The 15,551-nt window shown below is 34.8% G+C and overlaps 2 protein-coding genes across 7 annotated transcripts in view; one reads left to right on the forward strand and one right to left on the reverse strand.

The window, feature by feature from the left end:
• Window positions 1-9,206, forward strand: part of CCDC88A (coiled-coil domain containing 88A) — a 114,784-nt gene extending 105,578 nt beyond the window's left edge. For 3 of the 6 annotated variants that reach the window (XM_033125375.1, XM_033125377.1, XM_033125379.1), the window contains 4 exons: window positions 189-260; window positions 1,236-1,316; window positions 3,217-3,485; window positions 3,678-5,408. In XM_033125375.1, the coding sequence (XP_032981266.1) occupies window positions 189-260; window positions 1,236-1,316; window positions 3,217-3,485; window positions 3,678-4,673 (1,418 nt within the window). In that variant the 3' untranslated portion in view covers window positions 4,674-5,408. Of the gene's footprint in view, window positions 1-188; window positions 261-1,235; window positions 1,317-3,216; window positions 3,486-3,677; window positions 5,409-7,837; window positions 7,938-8,457 lie in introns of those variants that run through there. The other 3 variants (XM_033125381.1, XM_033125380.1, XM_033125376.1) reach the window with 3 other exon arrangements.
• Window positions 8,976-15,443, reverse strand: LOC117033304 (prolyl-tRNA synthetase associated domain-containing protein 1). The gene is made up of 2 exons (XM_033125390.1): window positions 15,224-15,443; window positions 8,976-14,101 (listed from the first exon to the last, which is right to left on the reverse strand). Exons 1-2 carry the CDS (start codon window positions 15,305-15,307, stop codon window positions 13,667-13,669), a joined length of 519 nt encoding a protein of 172 aa, XP_032981281.1. The 5' UTR covers window positions 15,308-15,443; the 3' UTR covers window positions 8,976-13,666.
• Between the last annotated feature and the right edge of the window lie 108 nt (window positions 15,444-15,551).

Consider the following 15,551-nt stretch of genomic DNA (forward strand, 5'->3'; position numbering starts at 1 on the left):
ACTCTCATCAGCACTGTTCTGTTTTTTACTCCTAGTTTCAGTTTCTGATTGAGTCTATGAAATATGTTAAATCAAGATGTATTATACATGATTGAAAAAGACTTTCCATATTCTGCGTAAATAAAATGTTATAATGGGTTTTTTTTGGCTAAAAATTATTTCTATATCCATTTTGCTATTTTATGTAGATGCTACATCGTTTGAAGACATAAGTCCACAAGGTATTAGTGATGATTCTAGTACGGGATCAAGAGTTCATGGTAAGCTACGAACTTTATTTGGAGAGTACATATTACTGCAGAATGGGAATGCTAAGGCTCTTTGCACTGAACACATGAATGTGGCATTGCCAGCAAGCATGTTTTATCTAACTTGCATCTCATAGCTACCTCTGTCATTTTTTTCAAGCCTAATATGCCCTTTTGCCCCCCTTAAGGTTACTGCTTCATCTAAATAGTCTCTGTTTTAGTCAAGGTCATTTATAAAGTATGCCTGCACAATGCTTAATGCTAATTTTGTAGCCATTTTGGTATAAGTTTAAAGTTATAAGAGTTACTTTTTATCATTGGTTTAAAAAATGTTTACTTTGGTGAAGGATGAACCTCTAAGAAACCACATTTTCAGCAATGTTGAACATTTCAGATTTTTAAATTTCTACCTGGAAAATCATGTCTTACCAAACTAAATTATTAACAATAAATGGATAACATGCTAAAGGAATTTCATCTATAAGCAGAACTTTAAGAAGTAGAATGGGTCCGTGTTCACTATGCAGTTGTTTCCCTTGCACGGATAGGAACACCAGACATGAACTGTGCAGGTGCTCATATGCCTCCTGTTCGTGGCATCTCCGCAATGTGCAGGGTTCCTTGTCTGATCTGTTGTAAGTGACCAAATCACCAGCACTTTTTTTTTTTTTTTGGAATTTCACTCTATTCAACTAATACACTCCTAGTATCCATCTACAAATCATATTCAAATCTAAATATACACTTTGTCTTCTTATCTTTGGATCTCAACTGTTGTTTCAGACGTTTCCTCTGTTCTTAAGTGCCTTACTGAACTATGTGGAAATTCCTTTGCTCTCTAATCTATAAAATGCAACTGTCTGTGGGCATGTTCAGCCTGTGAGAGTATGCATGATTGCTTCCTCAAAGCATTCTGTGATCAGAATGTAAAGTTCAGTGTCACCAGTTGGAAGTTTTATCACACTGTCTCCTGATTTTTTCATTTAGCTTCAAGACCAGCAAGCCTTGATAGTGGCAGAACATCCACTAGCAATAGCAATAATAATGCTTCACTCCATGAAGTCAAAGGTATGCTGTATGTAAATTTATTAATATGTTCCATCTGTTTCCAAATTTAAATGGGAGATTGGTGAAGTTTCTGGAGTAAAGTATGAAATTCAAATCATCTATGTTTGGAGCATAGTTCCTTTGAACATTTTATATTTTTCACATTGTAATACAAATGTATTTCAATGTATACAAATGTAAAAACAGGAGCATTCTTATTTCCATTTTTCATCTTCACAGATAAAATACTTTATTGTAATCTTAATTCTTCAAAAATATCTGTAGGTCCTTATTTTAGTTATGTTTAGTCTTTGTCTTCAAAATGGCCCTTAATTTTCTCATAATGAATGTACATTGAATTCTCATTACAGAAAGTATTTTGGAAGTACTTAATTTATCCATGAAATAAGGGGAAATATTTTTTTTAATTTGAGAAGGCAGTTGTGTGTGTGTATGTGTGTAACAAGAGCTAAGTGGATGCATATAACTCATGTAAAGAATTATTTCAAGATTTTTTCCCTTAATTTTTTAATACGCGTTCTAAAGTGAGGTTTTTATGTAATGTCTGGAAGCCTTGACTAATACTTTTTTCCTTAAAGATACTTCGTATACTGCCTATGCAGATCTGGAATTGTTTAATAGATTATAAAAGTTGGTTAAAATAATTATTCTCTACAATCCAGAATTCTCAAGTTATAATGAATGCAATTGTTCTGTTGCTTTTTGTATTATACAATCCTTTTGTCTCAGTTTTAGGTTTATTTTATCATTAATGCTATGATCTGAAAAATCTGATTTCAAGGAGGGGTTATATTTTCATTTTTGTAATCATGTTTGTATATCTAGTAAAAAAATGTAGTCTGAAAATGTGGTATTTCTTTTCTGATTTGAAAATTTAGGAAAATTTTACTCCTATAAAATTGTTACATAACTTGAGCCAAATTCTTTCATGGCCTCCTTTACTCTCTGTGATTAGTAAACCAAGGAAAGTTGCATTTTCTATCTCGGTACTATATACAATTCGCTATTGATGAAAATGAATCTGCACTCTTAAGAAATAGCATAAACTTTAGGAAGCTTTTTTCCAGAACTAGTAATTCTATATAGTTGCTTAACCTCAACAGAAGCTTAAGGTTATGTAGCCACCATACCAACAGCGGAAAGCAGGAGCAATCAGATGATTCAAACATTAAATGAAGAATAAAATACTATATATTTGATAAGTAATTACATCATGTCTCCTTTTCACTTTCCTTGTATGCCTGCTATTTAAATTAAAAAATTGTTTCTTTATTATTCATTGAGGATGAACAGTGAAGCCTTCAAGAAAGGAGTAAAGACTTCATAGAAAGGCAAAGAATTAGAATTTTTAGCGTTTAGAACAGTTTTTGGTTTTAATATTCTGTAATAATTTACAGTTCATGTTTTGTTCTAAATTGTGAGGTGTTTTCAATTACAGTTGACCCTTGAACATATGCAGAGGGAGTGAGAGGTCAGCTCCCCTAACTCTCATGTTGTTCAAGGGTCAACTTGTATTTGAACCTGAATCTTTAAAAGTGTATTATTCACTTATTTATTCATTCATTTACTGATCAAATGTATTAAATGCCTGCTTTGTATGTTTAGGCTCTGGGTATGGTGATGAAAGCAAGTCTTTGCCCTTGTGCAGCTTATACTAATTGTCAAATTGACTAACTAAGGAAACAGGCTATGGTAGACTGATAAGGAAGTCTGTGGTGGACAAAATAAGCAGGCAATTGTTAGACCTATGAAAGTTTAACATAGTTTACTGAGCATTTCTAAATAAAGCTTGAAAGTCAGTTTGGCTCTTCATAAGAATCCAGTCAACAAATGTTATCACTTGCATAGTTTTAATCTCATTTCTATTATTGAACTTTGAACGCCCCATTTACCCCAAAAGCAGGTGCAGTTAATATCCAAAGCAGGCCACAAAGCCATAGCAGTGGAGAATTTAGCCTGCTCCATGACCATGAGGCTTGGTCCAGCAGTGGTAGCAGTCCAATCCAATACTTGAGAAGACAAACCAGATCAAGTCCAGTGCTCCAGCACAAAATGCCTGAAACACTAGAGAGTCGAGCACATCACAAGATCAAAACTAGTTCCCCTGGAAGTGAAGTTGTTACTTTACAGCAGTTTTTGGAAGAAAGCAACAAGCTTACCTCAATACAGGTTAGTTTTACAGGTGACCTTAATTTAGATGGACATTACAAATTAAATTTCTATGATTGAACTTTAGAGCTTTTTTTTTGTTTAAGGAGTATTTAGAGATACTAGCAATTTTGTGTCACACGGTCTAATGTATCAAAGTAAAAAGCATGGCTGCTACTTACTAATCTGCTTTGATTTTTTTTTTCTTAACAGATAAAGTCCTCAAGTCAAGAGAATCTTTTAGATGAAGTAATGAAAAGTTTGTCTGTGTCTTCTGACTTTTTGGGAAAAAATCAACCAATTAGCTGTGGTCTGGCCAGATCAGTAAGTGGAAAAGCGCCAGGAGACTACTATGACAGACGGACAACTAAGCCTGAACAATTTGTGAGACCTGGTCCTCGAAAGACTGAAGATACCTACTTCATTAGTTCTCCAGGAAAACCTGTACCAAGCACTCAAGGAAAGATAAAATTAGTAAAAGAAACTTCTTTATCACGACAATCAAAAGATAGTAATCCTTATGCCACTTTACCTCGTGCAAGCAGTGTAATCTCTACTGCCGAAGGAACTACTCGAAGGACAAGCATCCATGATTTTTTGACCAAGGACAGTAGACTACCTATGTCAGTTGATTCGTCACCAGCTACTGCTGATAGCGACATCACTGCAGCATCTAGTGAGTACTGTTTACACCAGTGGTCCTCTCATACATTTCACAGCCCAATACATGCTATAGGTGCTTGTGCACAAAATGAGTTAGCTACAGATAAGCCTGAGTCTCTATATGCCCAGGCTAGAAACTCAACAATAGAAAGGTCACATTTTCTAAACCAGACTTTGGCCACTATTAGTATGCCTAATGATGCATTTGGAATATCAGCTAAAGATAGCATCGAGTCATTTACTGTGGCTCATCCATCTCAGCCATTTTTATCCCTGAACACAGAGTTAGTTAGTAACATAAGTGGGTTACCTCCCAGGCCAGTCACCAGAGTAACTGACCAGGCTTCTGCCTCTTTGGACAAAGCTGCACAGAAAGATAATGAGCAGTTTTCTGATAATCAGAACCCTAGCAACAGTAACCCACAGTCTTCTGTAGATAGCAATAATCTGATCACGCCTGCATGCCTCTATCCTGATGACACAGAAGCTGCATTGTTGGTTTCTGAGGATAATCAAACTGTTTGGTATGAATATGGTTGTGTATGATCAAAACCACGCAGTATAATATTGATGTCATTTGATATGCCCTATGCTTCTCTAATCTGATTTCAAGAGCCGCTATTGAAAAAGTATCATTTGTCTAGGTTCATATTTTTATTTTTTAAATTGTGGCTTAGTGTTTGGCTGTACATGATGGCTTGTATATAAATGTGAATGTGTAACCACACCAAAGTCTGCATGAAATATTAATTGCATTGTACATTTTCTGCATGACTTCAAAAACCTTAACAATACATGTTCCTCTTTCACATTCCCTGTCGCCTGTTAAGAGATTATTTAGAAGCGTGTTAAAATAGTTGCATGCTTTAATTACCAAGAAAGCATTTCCAAGTCATATTTACTTTGTTGCTTCCAAAAGAGAATGCTCACTTTTTCTGTTCCTCCCTTGCGCTTCCCGTCCCTTTCCTCCTTCCTCTCTTCTCACTCCTTTCTTTTTTTTCCCCAGAATGTGCATTTCATATTGCACATGAATAGGAAAATAATGTAAAAAGGTGTCATTTTCTTTTGCCATTTAATTGTGCCTTCCGTCCTATTTTATTTTCAAAGAAATAGTTAACAACTCAATATTCTATGTAGTAAATATTAACTACTGCCCATATTTATAAAATTGTTCAGATTTAAAACATTGTTAATACTCACAAATTTAGTGTAATTTTCAAAAAACCTCATCAAGTTTAAATATGACTTATGCACTGACTAGGAGCATTTGTATTAATTGTTTTTTTCTTTGCACTTTTCTTCAACTTCTTTCAAGTTTACTTTTTTACTTGGAATCAGTTAACAGTAGTTTTTCCAGTTATTTTTTTTATATAGAGTCAAAGAGAAATAAACCAAGCATACTCAATGTGTTGGAAATTTGCATTCTGACTTTTGTTCAAAAGGGTAGCAAGTTTACAAAGTGGGGAAGATGGTTATTTCTGTAATTCTATACTTATTAAATTATGTATGTCTGACCTTAAAACAGAATTTTCTAAAATGAGTACATTGTGCTAAAATAATATTAGGATTTGTAACCATTTAAGCAAACAGGTATGTTTTTAGTAGAACAAATTTTAGAACAAAGAATAAATACAAACTCTTAGCTAAAAAATAACCATATAAGACAGAGAAATATTTCTAACTTTGACTCCAGTGTCATAAACTTTAAAAGTATCTTTCTGTGGTCATAGCACTTTTAAAACATAATCAGCTAAACTTGAATCTCTATCTCCCAGAATAAAATAAAACAAAAAACTTATAACCCTGATTCACTTACTCCTGGAGGAGTGTATCTTTGTCTCTGGAATGTTTTTGCCATTTTGATTCAGCCTAAATATTACTGATAGTAACAGCCTGGCATCTAGAAGAAATGCTTTGGAATGTAATTTTCTATAGGGGGAGGAAATTATTATGAACTACATGTTGTTATATTAATTATTGTTGTTAATTGGGCCAAAGAAAACAATCTATGGAAAATCCTTACTTAGTGAAATTTGTATCCTTTGTAAATTAAGCCATCCTCTTGTACTTACACAAGATCATTCAGGGGCTAGGTCCCTTCCATTTATATCTTGACCATACGTCTTTTGTCATAACTAGCTATTATGAAAAATAGTGCTAGAGCAGATAGTCAAATGAACACAATCAGAAAATTTTCATATTTTTTAGTACCAGCTAATATATTTGTTATGTGAATACATCAATCTATTTTTTGTCATTTGCTTCACAGTCAGTCCTAACATTTCAATATTTTTGGTGTCCCTTTTTGTTTCATAACCTAGTAATAAAACTTAATGGTAAATATGGGTGAGATTAGATGAGGCCATACGAGTATATCATGCAAATGTAATAATTATTGTTATTTCTTTTACACCTTGAGTCAAGTTTAATTTCACAACTATTACAGCTTTTTAAATTTCAAAATCTAACCATACACTTTAAATTTAAAATACTGTATTTATGCAAAATACATTGGGAAATCATGTGCTATTATATTAAAAACTGTTTGATTATTTTATAAAATTACACTGACAGGAAACTATTTGCAACCCAAATGGCTATAATTATATATACAGCATGTTTTCAAAAAAGAACATACACACTGTGCATTTAAGATACATACCATGTCCATGAGTCTTGATAATTGTCTGAGAATACAAACTAGACTTACTCTAGAAACTGTCACCAGCTGTGGAGTCATAAAACTCCCCCAAAACACTAGTTTCTTACATATGTTTCTTCATAGTACTTAAAATCAAATTTTTAGTAGTGGTAAGAATCTTGGAAATCATATTGAGACAGTGTTTCCCAAACTTTAAAGTATCAACATAATAGTTTCTATAAATGAAATCTTACAAAGATGCCCCCAATTAAAAAAAAAAAAATTAAGATAAAAGTGAAGCAACTCTGACTCAATTGAACAGCTGTACTTTTTCCCTCTAAGACATCTCCATAAATACCCTATGGCTTAACAAAGGATTACTTGAAAAACTATATGGAGATTCAGTACCCTAATTTTAGATGAAACTGAATAGTTTTCATATTCCTGGCCTAGGTTTCTAGAAATTACACCCTTATTATTTGTGTGACATTGTAAACTTACACTGTTAAGCCTTGGGTCCCCTTTGACCAAAGCAATTTTAGCTGTGACCATATAAGTAGGTATATTATTTGCCTATGAAATATGCCTCAAGCCCAGGTTTTCTAAGTAAATAATACAAGTATTTCATTGTGGATGTTTCTGCCACTGCATGCAAGATTATTTTTTACTTTACCAACTATTATGTTTATTTACTAAATGGTCACATAATAAACATAATAAGTAAGCCTATCTGACTCTAAGAAGGCATATTTATAGCTTTTGTAAGTTTGTTTCTTTTGTTTTGTTGTTGTTGTTTTTTTAAGGAGGGTGCTGCTCACAATTGCCCAGGCCAGGAACAAACCGGCAACCATGGTGTTATTAGCACCATGCTCTAACCACAGAACTAACTGGCCACCGCTATTTACAGCTTTTAAAATATAAACAAATCAGTCTTTAAGTAACGAGAGGTGTATTAGGTTAGATCCCTTCCCCTTGCCCTACTCAATGAGAGCTCTTTAGTTTCTTATCTTCATGAATTGTATTATGTTTAACCTTTGATTAAATAACATGAAATGCTTTTTTCCTGCAGATGTGGACAAAGTACAAGAAAACAGAAATTCAAAAAGCAGGTCTAGGGAGCAACAAAGCCCCTAATTCTATTACCCACTACATGACATGTGGGCCAAGTGGTGAGTTTCTTGCTTAAAATGTAAATGAGATTAGTCTCATTTATACAAACTAACCGCATTAAGAACAAGTGCATATTGCATTAACAGATGTAAATATTGCTTGCTTAATTCATGACTTCTGTCCTACTTACTAGTGAAGCAAGATTATTTGATTGCCATAAGTTTTTGCCTGTCAGACAGGAAACAAACCTTTAAAAATTATTTTCCTTTTTTTCCCCTCAATTTAAATTTGATTTTAGTATTGAATAATGTTTTAGGAACTTTTTTTGTTTGAAGTCTTTCTTTTTTTTGTTGGTAGGAATATGACTTTTCCACAATGTTCTTGATAATTGAGGAAGATAAACTAAATGCCTTTCTTATGAAAGGCCACTCGAAGACGTGTCTCTTCCTGTCACCCTCATTCCTATAGAAATATCCGGTGCATGCTGTTCTTAACAGTAGCTGTTCTGTATTTTATGTCTCGCATCTTCAAGCTTTTCTTATATTTTCTTTCTTCTTTCTACCTTTTAACTAAATACAGAGAGAAAAGTGTCCTTCAGTTTCTCAGTATGAAGCCTTTATTTCTGAAGTAACAAGACACCCAACTATAGAAATCATTTTAAAAAATCTTTAAGGAGACTTTATACAATCCTGTGTGACTAAAGCAGGCAAGAAATACAAACCTTCATTCCTTCCTTGAATCAAGGAGCACTACTGGAGTCAACTGCCAAAATTTTTAGGTTTTAGGACTTACTCTATACATTGTACTGTTAAGATCTACTGAATAAAGGATCTTCTCCCACTAAGGACCAAGTGTTTTAAAGTTTCAAGGAGTACTCCAAGAAAAATCTTCTTCTATCATTTGTTTATGAATTTATCCATGTTTGCTTAATGCTTCTGCTAAGTATTAGCCAAAATCTAGACATTTATATTTAGTTGTATAAATCTAAATTAAATGCTGTAGTATGTTGTGGAATGTATTATATATCAAGATACAGAGAACGTTGTTTTGGCATGCCAGAGCCTTATTTGGTTAGCAGACTGCATGTGTTGGTATTCTTTTTTTTTTTTTTTTTTAAGCCAATTGTTTTGATGCACTGCAAAAGAAATTCAGTTTATTAGATAAATCTGAAAAATCCATGATAGGAGTTACAAAAAATTTTCAGTAATATTAATCTTTCCATATTCCCCATTAAGCAACACTTAAGCATTCACATGTGGATCCAAGTTAAGAGGTTTTCTGAAACTTTTTTTTAATAAGGTGATTTTCCAGCAACTGGCATTCCCAAGAAAAAGCTGTTGTATTTTGACTCATTTCCCTTCTTTAGTATTAGGTTATATACTTGTGTTTGTTTTTTTTAACTTGAGAGCTAACTGTTGCTTAAGAAGTTTTCTTATGGCAAAAAATAATGTAAATAATTTACTGTGATCTACATTTTGCCAGGAACTCACTTATTATTAAGGTTATCACTTATTAATAAGAATTTTTCTGTTTTTGTCCTTTATAATATTACATTAAAGTTGGTAACTATTATTGGTACTTTTGAAACATTTGTATGCATTTGTTATCTTTAACATTTAAAAGAAGCACAAAAAGTAGATTTAGTTAACCCAGGGAAACATCAATTTTTTTGTAGTTCCAATTTTATATCACAGTTTTATTTTCTTATGAAATCCAAAAATGCATTGATACCTCTGAATGCAAATTCATTATTTAACATAAATATCAAAATAATCTTGAAGTTTGAAATGAGAAAGATACTGACTTTTTTATTTTAACAGTGTACTTCTTAGGCTCTCATTACCACCCGTAAAAATCTTTTTGGAATAATTCCATATTCCACAGTGTGTGGCTTATGAACTATGTGTTTCATCACTAACCTAGCTCCTATGAGAAGTGTGTCTCTTCTGCTCTCTCTCTCTCTCTCTCTCTCTCTCTCTCTTTCTCTCTCTCTCTCTCTCACACACACACACACAACACACACACACACACTTTTTTGGTAGGCCAGTAGCAGTGTTGTGTTCATGGTCTACTTTCAAAAAAAAAACATTAAAAGCAGAACGTATAGTTTACCAGAAATTCAAGTGGAAGTTAACGAACTTGGACTTACCAACTTAATGCCACCATTAACTAGATTTTGCCACCAAATAATGCTGTAAAGTTAAACCACTTTTAAACTCTTGGATCAAAGGTGCTATGTAATGTAAATACAAAGGATTCTTACTAAAATACAAATATTGCACAACAGACATATTTAAAATCTGTTCTCTAGACTTGGAAAAATCTTTCTCCATCATGACTCCCTAGATTCAAATATCAAATTGATAATGGGCATTGTGGCAGTGTAGCGACATTTACATGTAAAAAAATGTAAATTCATTTTTAGGTGGTAAGTGGAAAGTAAATATAGAAATTATGTTTTAGCTAAAAGTGGGTAACTTACATTTGTATTAAGTAGCTTCTAATTTGCACAACTAGGACACATCCCAGGACAGTTTCTGAAAGCTGACATTTAATGAGTAGGAGGTGGCCCATTGAAGGTGAATTATCACAGCTTGGCCTCTCCAGGACACTAATATTCTAAAACAAGGAATCTGCTAACTTAAGCAGCGCATTATTGCTTCAAGTAGAAAATGCTTAAGAGCAGCCTATAAAGTACTAAATCTGAGTAGGCTTACCCTGAGAAAGCCCAGTTAGAAACAACCAAGGGAACACCTGAAACTGCAAAAGTGGGAATATATTCATCACCTTTTTCATACCATTGCAAGTAAAGGACTAGATAATAACCACATGAATATTTTACTTTCTCCAAAAGGTACCATCAGAAGCAAACTTAGTAGGAAGTCACTTTTCCCTTAAACTACTTCTGCCAAACAAAACAGTATGGCCAACTAGAAAGTAACCGGGACCACTTTTCTGACTGGGGCCTGACATGCTATTCATTATTTGTTTCTATTGTGAATCTACACCCGACCCCCCTAGAAAACTGAAGAATTCAATATACAGGGTAAGAGCTTCGGTCCAGAGCTCCAGTAAGTGCTTCAGATCTGGCCATGTGGAAATGTTTGGTCCAAGTTTTTGAACTGGTGGTTACCGAAGAGTTCATGAAACAGGTTTATATGTAGCACCTTTCATGCAATGCATAGTAACAGCCTATTTTAAAAATCACTGTGCATATTACAGAATTGCAGCCACCTCACAAATGAAATACTACAGCCTGTATTTTCTTAACAGTTTATGTCAGAAAGTGAAAAGGATATTGTACCAAATCTGTAATTACAGTGAGGAGTAATGTATGCTAAAAGACTTTTGTATTTTAAGTTACTTATGAGAAAAGTGGTGATTTGTTTTTCTTTTCTGCTACACTTAGTCCTGAGATGTATTTTTTTCTTTAAGCCTTGATTGAATACAAAAGGAACCCATTTTATAATATAAACCTTGATGTACATGTTGAAATATTTGGACAATGAAAATGCCTTAAAAGGAATGCTTATGGATGAAGTTGCACTTACAACACCCTTTAACAAAACCTGATTTTAAATTGTCTTTTTCTTTTCTACTAAGGGTTCTCTTTCAATGTTTGCTATTGTACTTAAAACTGTTATTAAATACCAAATCAAATAATATAAAAGCTGTAACATTTCCTTTAAAAGTAATGCTACTGACAGATTTGGAGTTGAATAGCAAAATGTTTATTACTTGGCAATACCTAGTACAGCCACAGAAATCCAATTTATAACAAAAGACACCATTGTTTGGTTTATCTTTTTAAAAGCATTCATTATTTTTCACTTTTTTAATCAGGTTGGTTTAACATTCACTTATCAAACTGATATAAAAATAAAACAGGTGATTTTTATAACAAGTGGTTAGTAATCATTTAAAAATTATAAAATTTAGCCAAGTATTATTCTTTCCTTTTCCTTTGCCTAGGAAAACCTACTTTCAGACATAACACATAACCTTGTTTGATGATTGTCCTAATCATTTTGAGATGTGTATTGGAGGTTTCAGGAGAGTCTATCAGTTCTGTCAATTCCGAAATAGGTTTAAATACATTAATAGATTGAACGAATCAGTATCTCTTTGTCACCTTTAGCCTTTAGAGACAGAATGGCAACCAGCCTTGTGTCCTTGGGTAGGTCAATCTTTCTGGGTCTATTTCCGCCAAAAGGGGGGAAGCGCCGTTAGACCAGTTATCTAAGGTCCTCAATGTCTTTGATTCTATTCATTAAACCTTCATTTTATATACAAAGCAACCTAAAATTTAGAGATATAGTGCAGCGTGGGTTAAAAACTAACATGGCAACTCAGAATAAGGTTATCATTTATAGAATGTTTTAGTTAACTCCACTTAAATCCGTTCTGTGTTTTATAAAAATTCTGCCATGGGTAGACTTGTAGATTCTAAACATATATATATCAAGAAATGACAAGTTTTTACTTTGATTTTGCCATAGTAACATAAATTGGTATAAATTAAGTACAGTATCTCTACTAGATGGGAATTAGTTTTTGACTGATCAAACTTAGGAAAATATGGTTATCTTATGACTCCCATTTGATTATACTAGAGGAAAACATGACAATTTTCATGACAAGACCTATAGGCTATTTTTGTAGTCTTGTCTGCACCAGGCCCTCAACTGATGAAGGGTTTTGTTTGAATTTAAGTGAAGTGAAAAAAATGTCCATTTTTCTCTATTTTTGAACTAGCTTCTATGTGACAACTGACAATACATAATCTTGGGATCTTATATTTCTCATGTGCCATAAATGAAAGGGGATGAGTAAAATTTAATACATAACTTATTCATGTTCACATTTCTAAACCAATCCTTAATGGCCTGTGTATTACTGAGTTTTAAAATGTAATTTCATTAGTATAATGATTACATTTTCCATCCCTACTTTGAGTTTTTCTAAATTAAAATTATCTAAGAATAAAACTTTATAAAAAGTTAATTAGCTTATATTTTCACTGGAAAAAAAATCAACAGCTTAAAAACAAACACCCAGAAATGTAAAGTTTTAGCCCTTGCCCAATATTTAATTTTCTTGCTGGGGAGTTATTCATCTAATCCTCATTTCCCAAAGATAACTACTATCAACAATTTAATATGTTCCTTTTGATTTTTTCCCTATATGTACACTGTCAAATGCATGATTATATATATGCTGTTTTGCCACTTGTTTTTTTCAAGTACAATAACACCCTAATGAAGATGTAAGATAGTTAATCTTGGTAAACTAACCTTAGTTTTTGTTTTGTTTTGCTTTTATTGGGGAATATTGGGGAACAGGATGTTTCTCCAGGGCCCGTCAGCTCCAAGTCGTCCTTCAATCTAATTGTGGAGGGCGCAGCTCAGCTCCAAGTCCAGGCGCCATTTTCCATCTTAGTTACAGGGGGCGCAGCCAACCATCCCATATGGGAATTGAACTGGCAACCTTGTTAAGACTTTGCGCTTAACCCACTGAGCCATCTGGCAGCCCCTGACTAAACTTAGTTTTGATGTTAACTTATTCTTAATTTCTGAAAGCATTCCTGTAATGAGTCATGGAAGGTAGGATCTGAGCTAATGCTACCTTAATACATCTTTTTAAAAACAGCTTAAGATGAAATATTCCTCCTAAAATGATTCAGGTAATCACCAAATCAAGGTGCTAAATATTCTTATTTTAAATGCTTTTTACAAATTACAAGTAAGAAAAACAGCTTTCAGAAATAAATGTATTCTAAATATCCCAATTAGTTGTTTTTATCAAAGTTTAGTATTATGGGGTCATGTCCTGTCTTCTTCACAAATGTAAGGAAGTCTTCAGGGCTCAATCCCATAGTTGCAGTATTGGTCATTGGATGAAAGTACACCTTTTCATGTCCACCTTGCAAAAAAGCAGAATCCAGAACAAATTTCACATCTCCATCATCACAGAAGAGTGCCAAAGGTGTGGCACAGCCTTGGCCAACTTTTAGTTTTTCTAGCATGGCTGTTTCATCAGCAAACCGCAGATTTCCACTGCCAACACCTAACTGCTTGGCAAGCTCATTTAAATTAATTTGTCTATCATGAAGAACTGTCACCAACCAATAGCCTTTTTTCTTCTTGTCTTTAAGAAATAAGTTCTTACTATGTGCTCCTTTCAAATGTTGGATATGAGGCATCATTTCTTCAACTGTAAACACCTGTAAAACATCACATGATAAATTTAAAACTAATATGCACATATACACACACTGCACACAGTTATACGTATTTTGCTTGCTAGGTGAAAACAGCAAGGTTAAGAAGTAATGCGCTGGGTTTCACTGGCAGAGACCCACCCATTACCAAATAATTATAAGCCATCTCACTTCCTCATATCGGGACCTCAGTTTCTTAGATCAGGTCTCTATTCCAGTGGCGGGCCAAGCCCTCACATTCCTAAAATGCTTTTTTTTTCTTTAAACTTTTAGTACTAAAACTTTATAGCAGCCCAGACTCCTATTCCTTAGCATTCCGTTACATCCAGATCAGGTGACAACCTCCAATCTACAAATATATAGCCACAATGAGGTTAAGAGGGCAGGGCATGAGACCATGGACGAAGAGAACATCAGAAAAGCTGGCAAATATGCACAAGGGGGAAGTGTGTGTAGACTCTATGGGAGGGAAGGAAGTCAGAGAAAAATGATAGTTTTGATGTTAAATTTGTAAAGTCGAGTAAGACTTTTAATGTATTTCTCTACCCTTTGAAAATCGCCACATTTCACTATTATCATTAGCTGTTACTCAAGTCTTGGATAAAAACTTTGTGTCCCTGCAACACGCAAGTTACACATTGGTTCTGTGGAATAATTGCAAATAAATTTTCACATCAATACATTAAATCATGTTAAAAACTCCAAACGCTCTAACCTTGGTATCCTGCTGTATGCATGTGATACCTGATACATCGTAGCCACTGGAGAGGCGGTTTACTGCTTGGTAACTTATCTACACATAAAGTGGACACACTAATGAACATCCGACATCAGTTTAAGATGCACAACTTCTGAGTAAGTTGCAGTAGTTCTCAACGTGAAATGTGTTAAAACCACTCCAAGAGGAAAACGTAAGTTTCCTCACAATAACATAATTCCAAATGGAGAACCCTTCGATATGCCTCTCGGGTCCCTTTCGTACTCTGGATCCCGGGGGAATGCCCTAGAACGGACGTTTCTGCGGCCCATTACCCCTGGGACACATGGTTTTAGCAGTCTCGCCCAACAGACGCTGCAGCGGAGCCCACCCCTTTCGGCCGGGCTGTCCCGGTGGGAGCGCCTCACCTCCGGGTGCTCCACGACCTCGGTGCGGATGGCGAGTGCGCCGAGCCGCTGCTCAAGCTCCGCGCGCAATTTGGAGCCCGCCATACCGCTGTCGTGGCCACGGGAGAGACGAGAAGGAAGTGCCTGGCTTCCTGAGACGGAAGTGCCTGGAGGGACTAGACCGCCGCCGGAAGTTCAGTGCCGGTACCTTCCGCAGGTGGCGGCGCTGTTTTCGCGCGCCTCTCCTTGCGCGTCTCTGAAAGTCGTCCGCGGAGACAACTTTGCAGGACCTGCGGGGTTCCTTACCGGGTGTCCCACACGAGGGCGCCGCCTTCATTCTCATAGCCTT

The sequence above is a fragment of the Rhinolophus ferrumequinum genome, chromosome 13, assembly GCF_004115265.2.
Source record: "Rhinolophus ferrumequinum isolate MPI-CBG mRhiFer1 chromosome 13, mRhiFer1_v1.p, whole genome shotgun sequence".
NCBI lineage: Eukaryota > Metazoa > Chordata > Mammalia > Chiroptera > Rhinolophidae > Rhinolophus > Rhinolophus ferrumequinum.

Bases quoted from the DNA above. Each gene is read 5' to 3' on its own strand.
- LOC117033304 (XM_033125390.1), bottom strand. From the start codon at position 15,307: ATGGCGGGCTCCAAATTGCGCGCGGAGCTTGAGCAGCGGCTCGGCGCA. The intron at 14,102-15,223 runs GTGAGGCGCTCC...GATGTTTTACAG, and splicing joins AGGTCGTGGAGCACCCGGAG to GTGTTTACAGTTGAAGAAAT.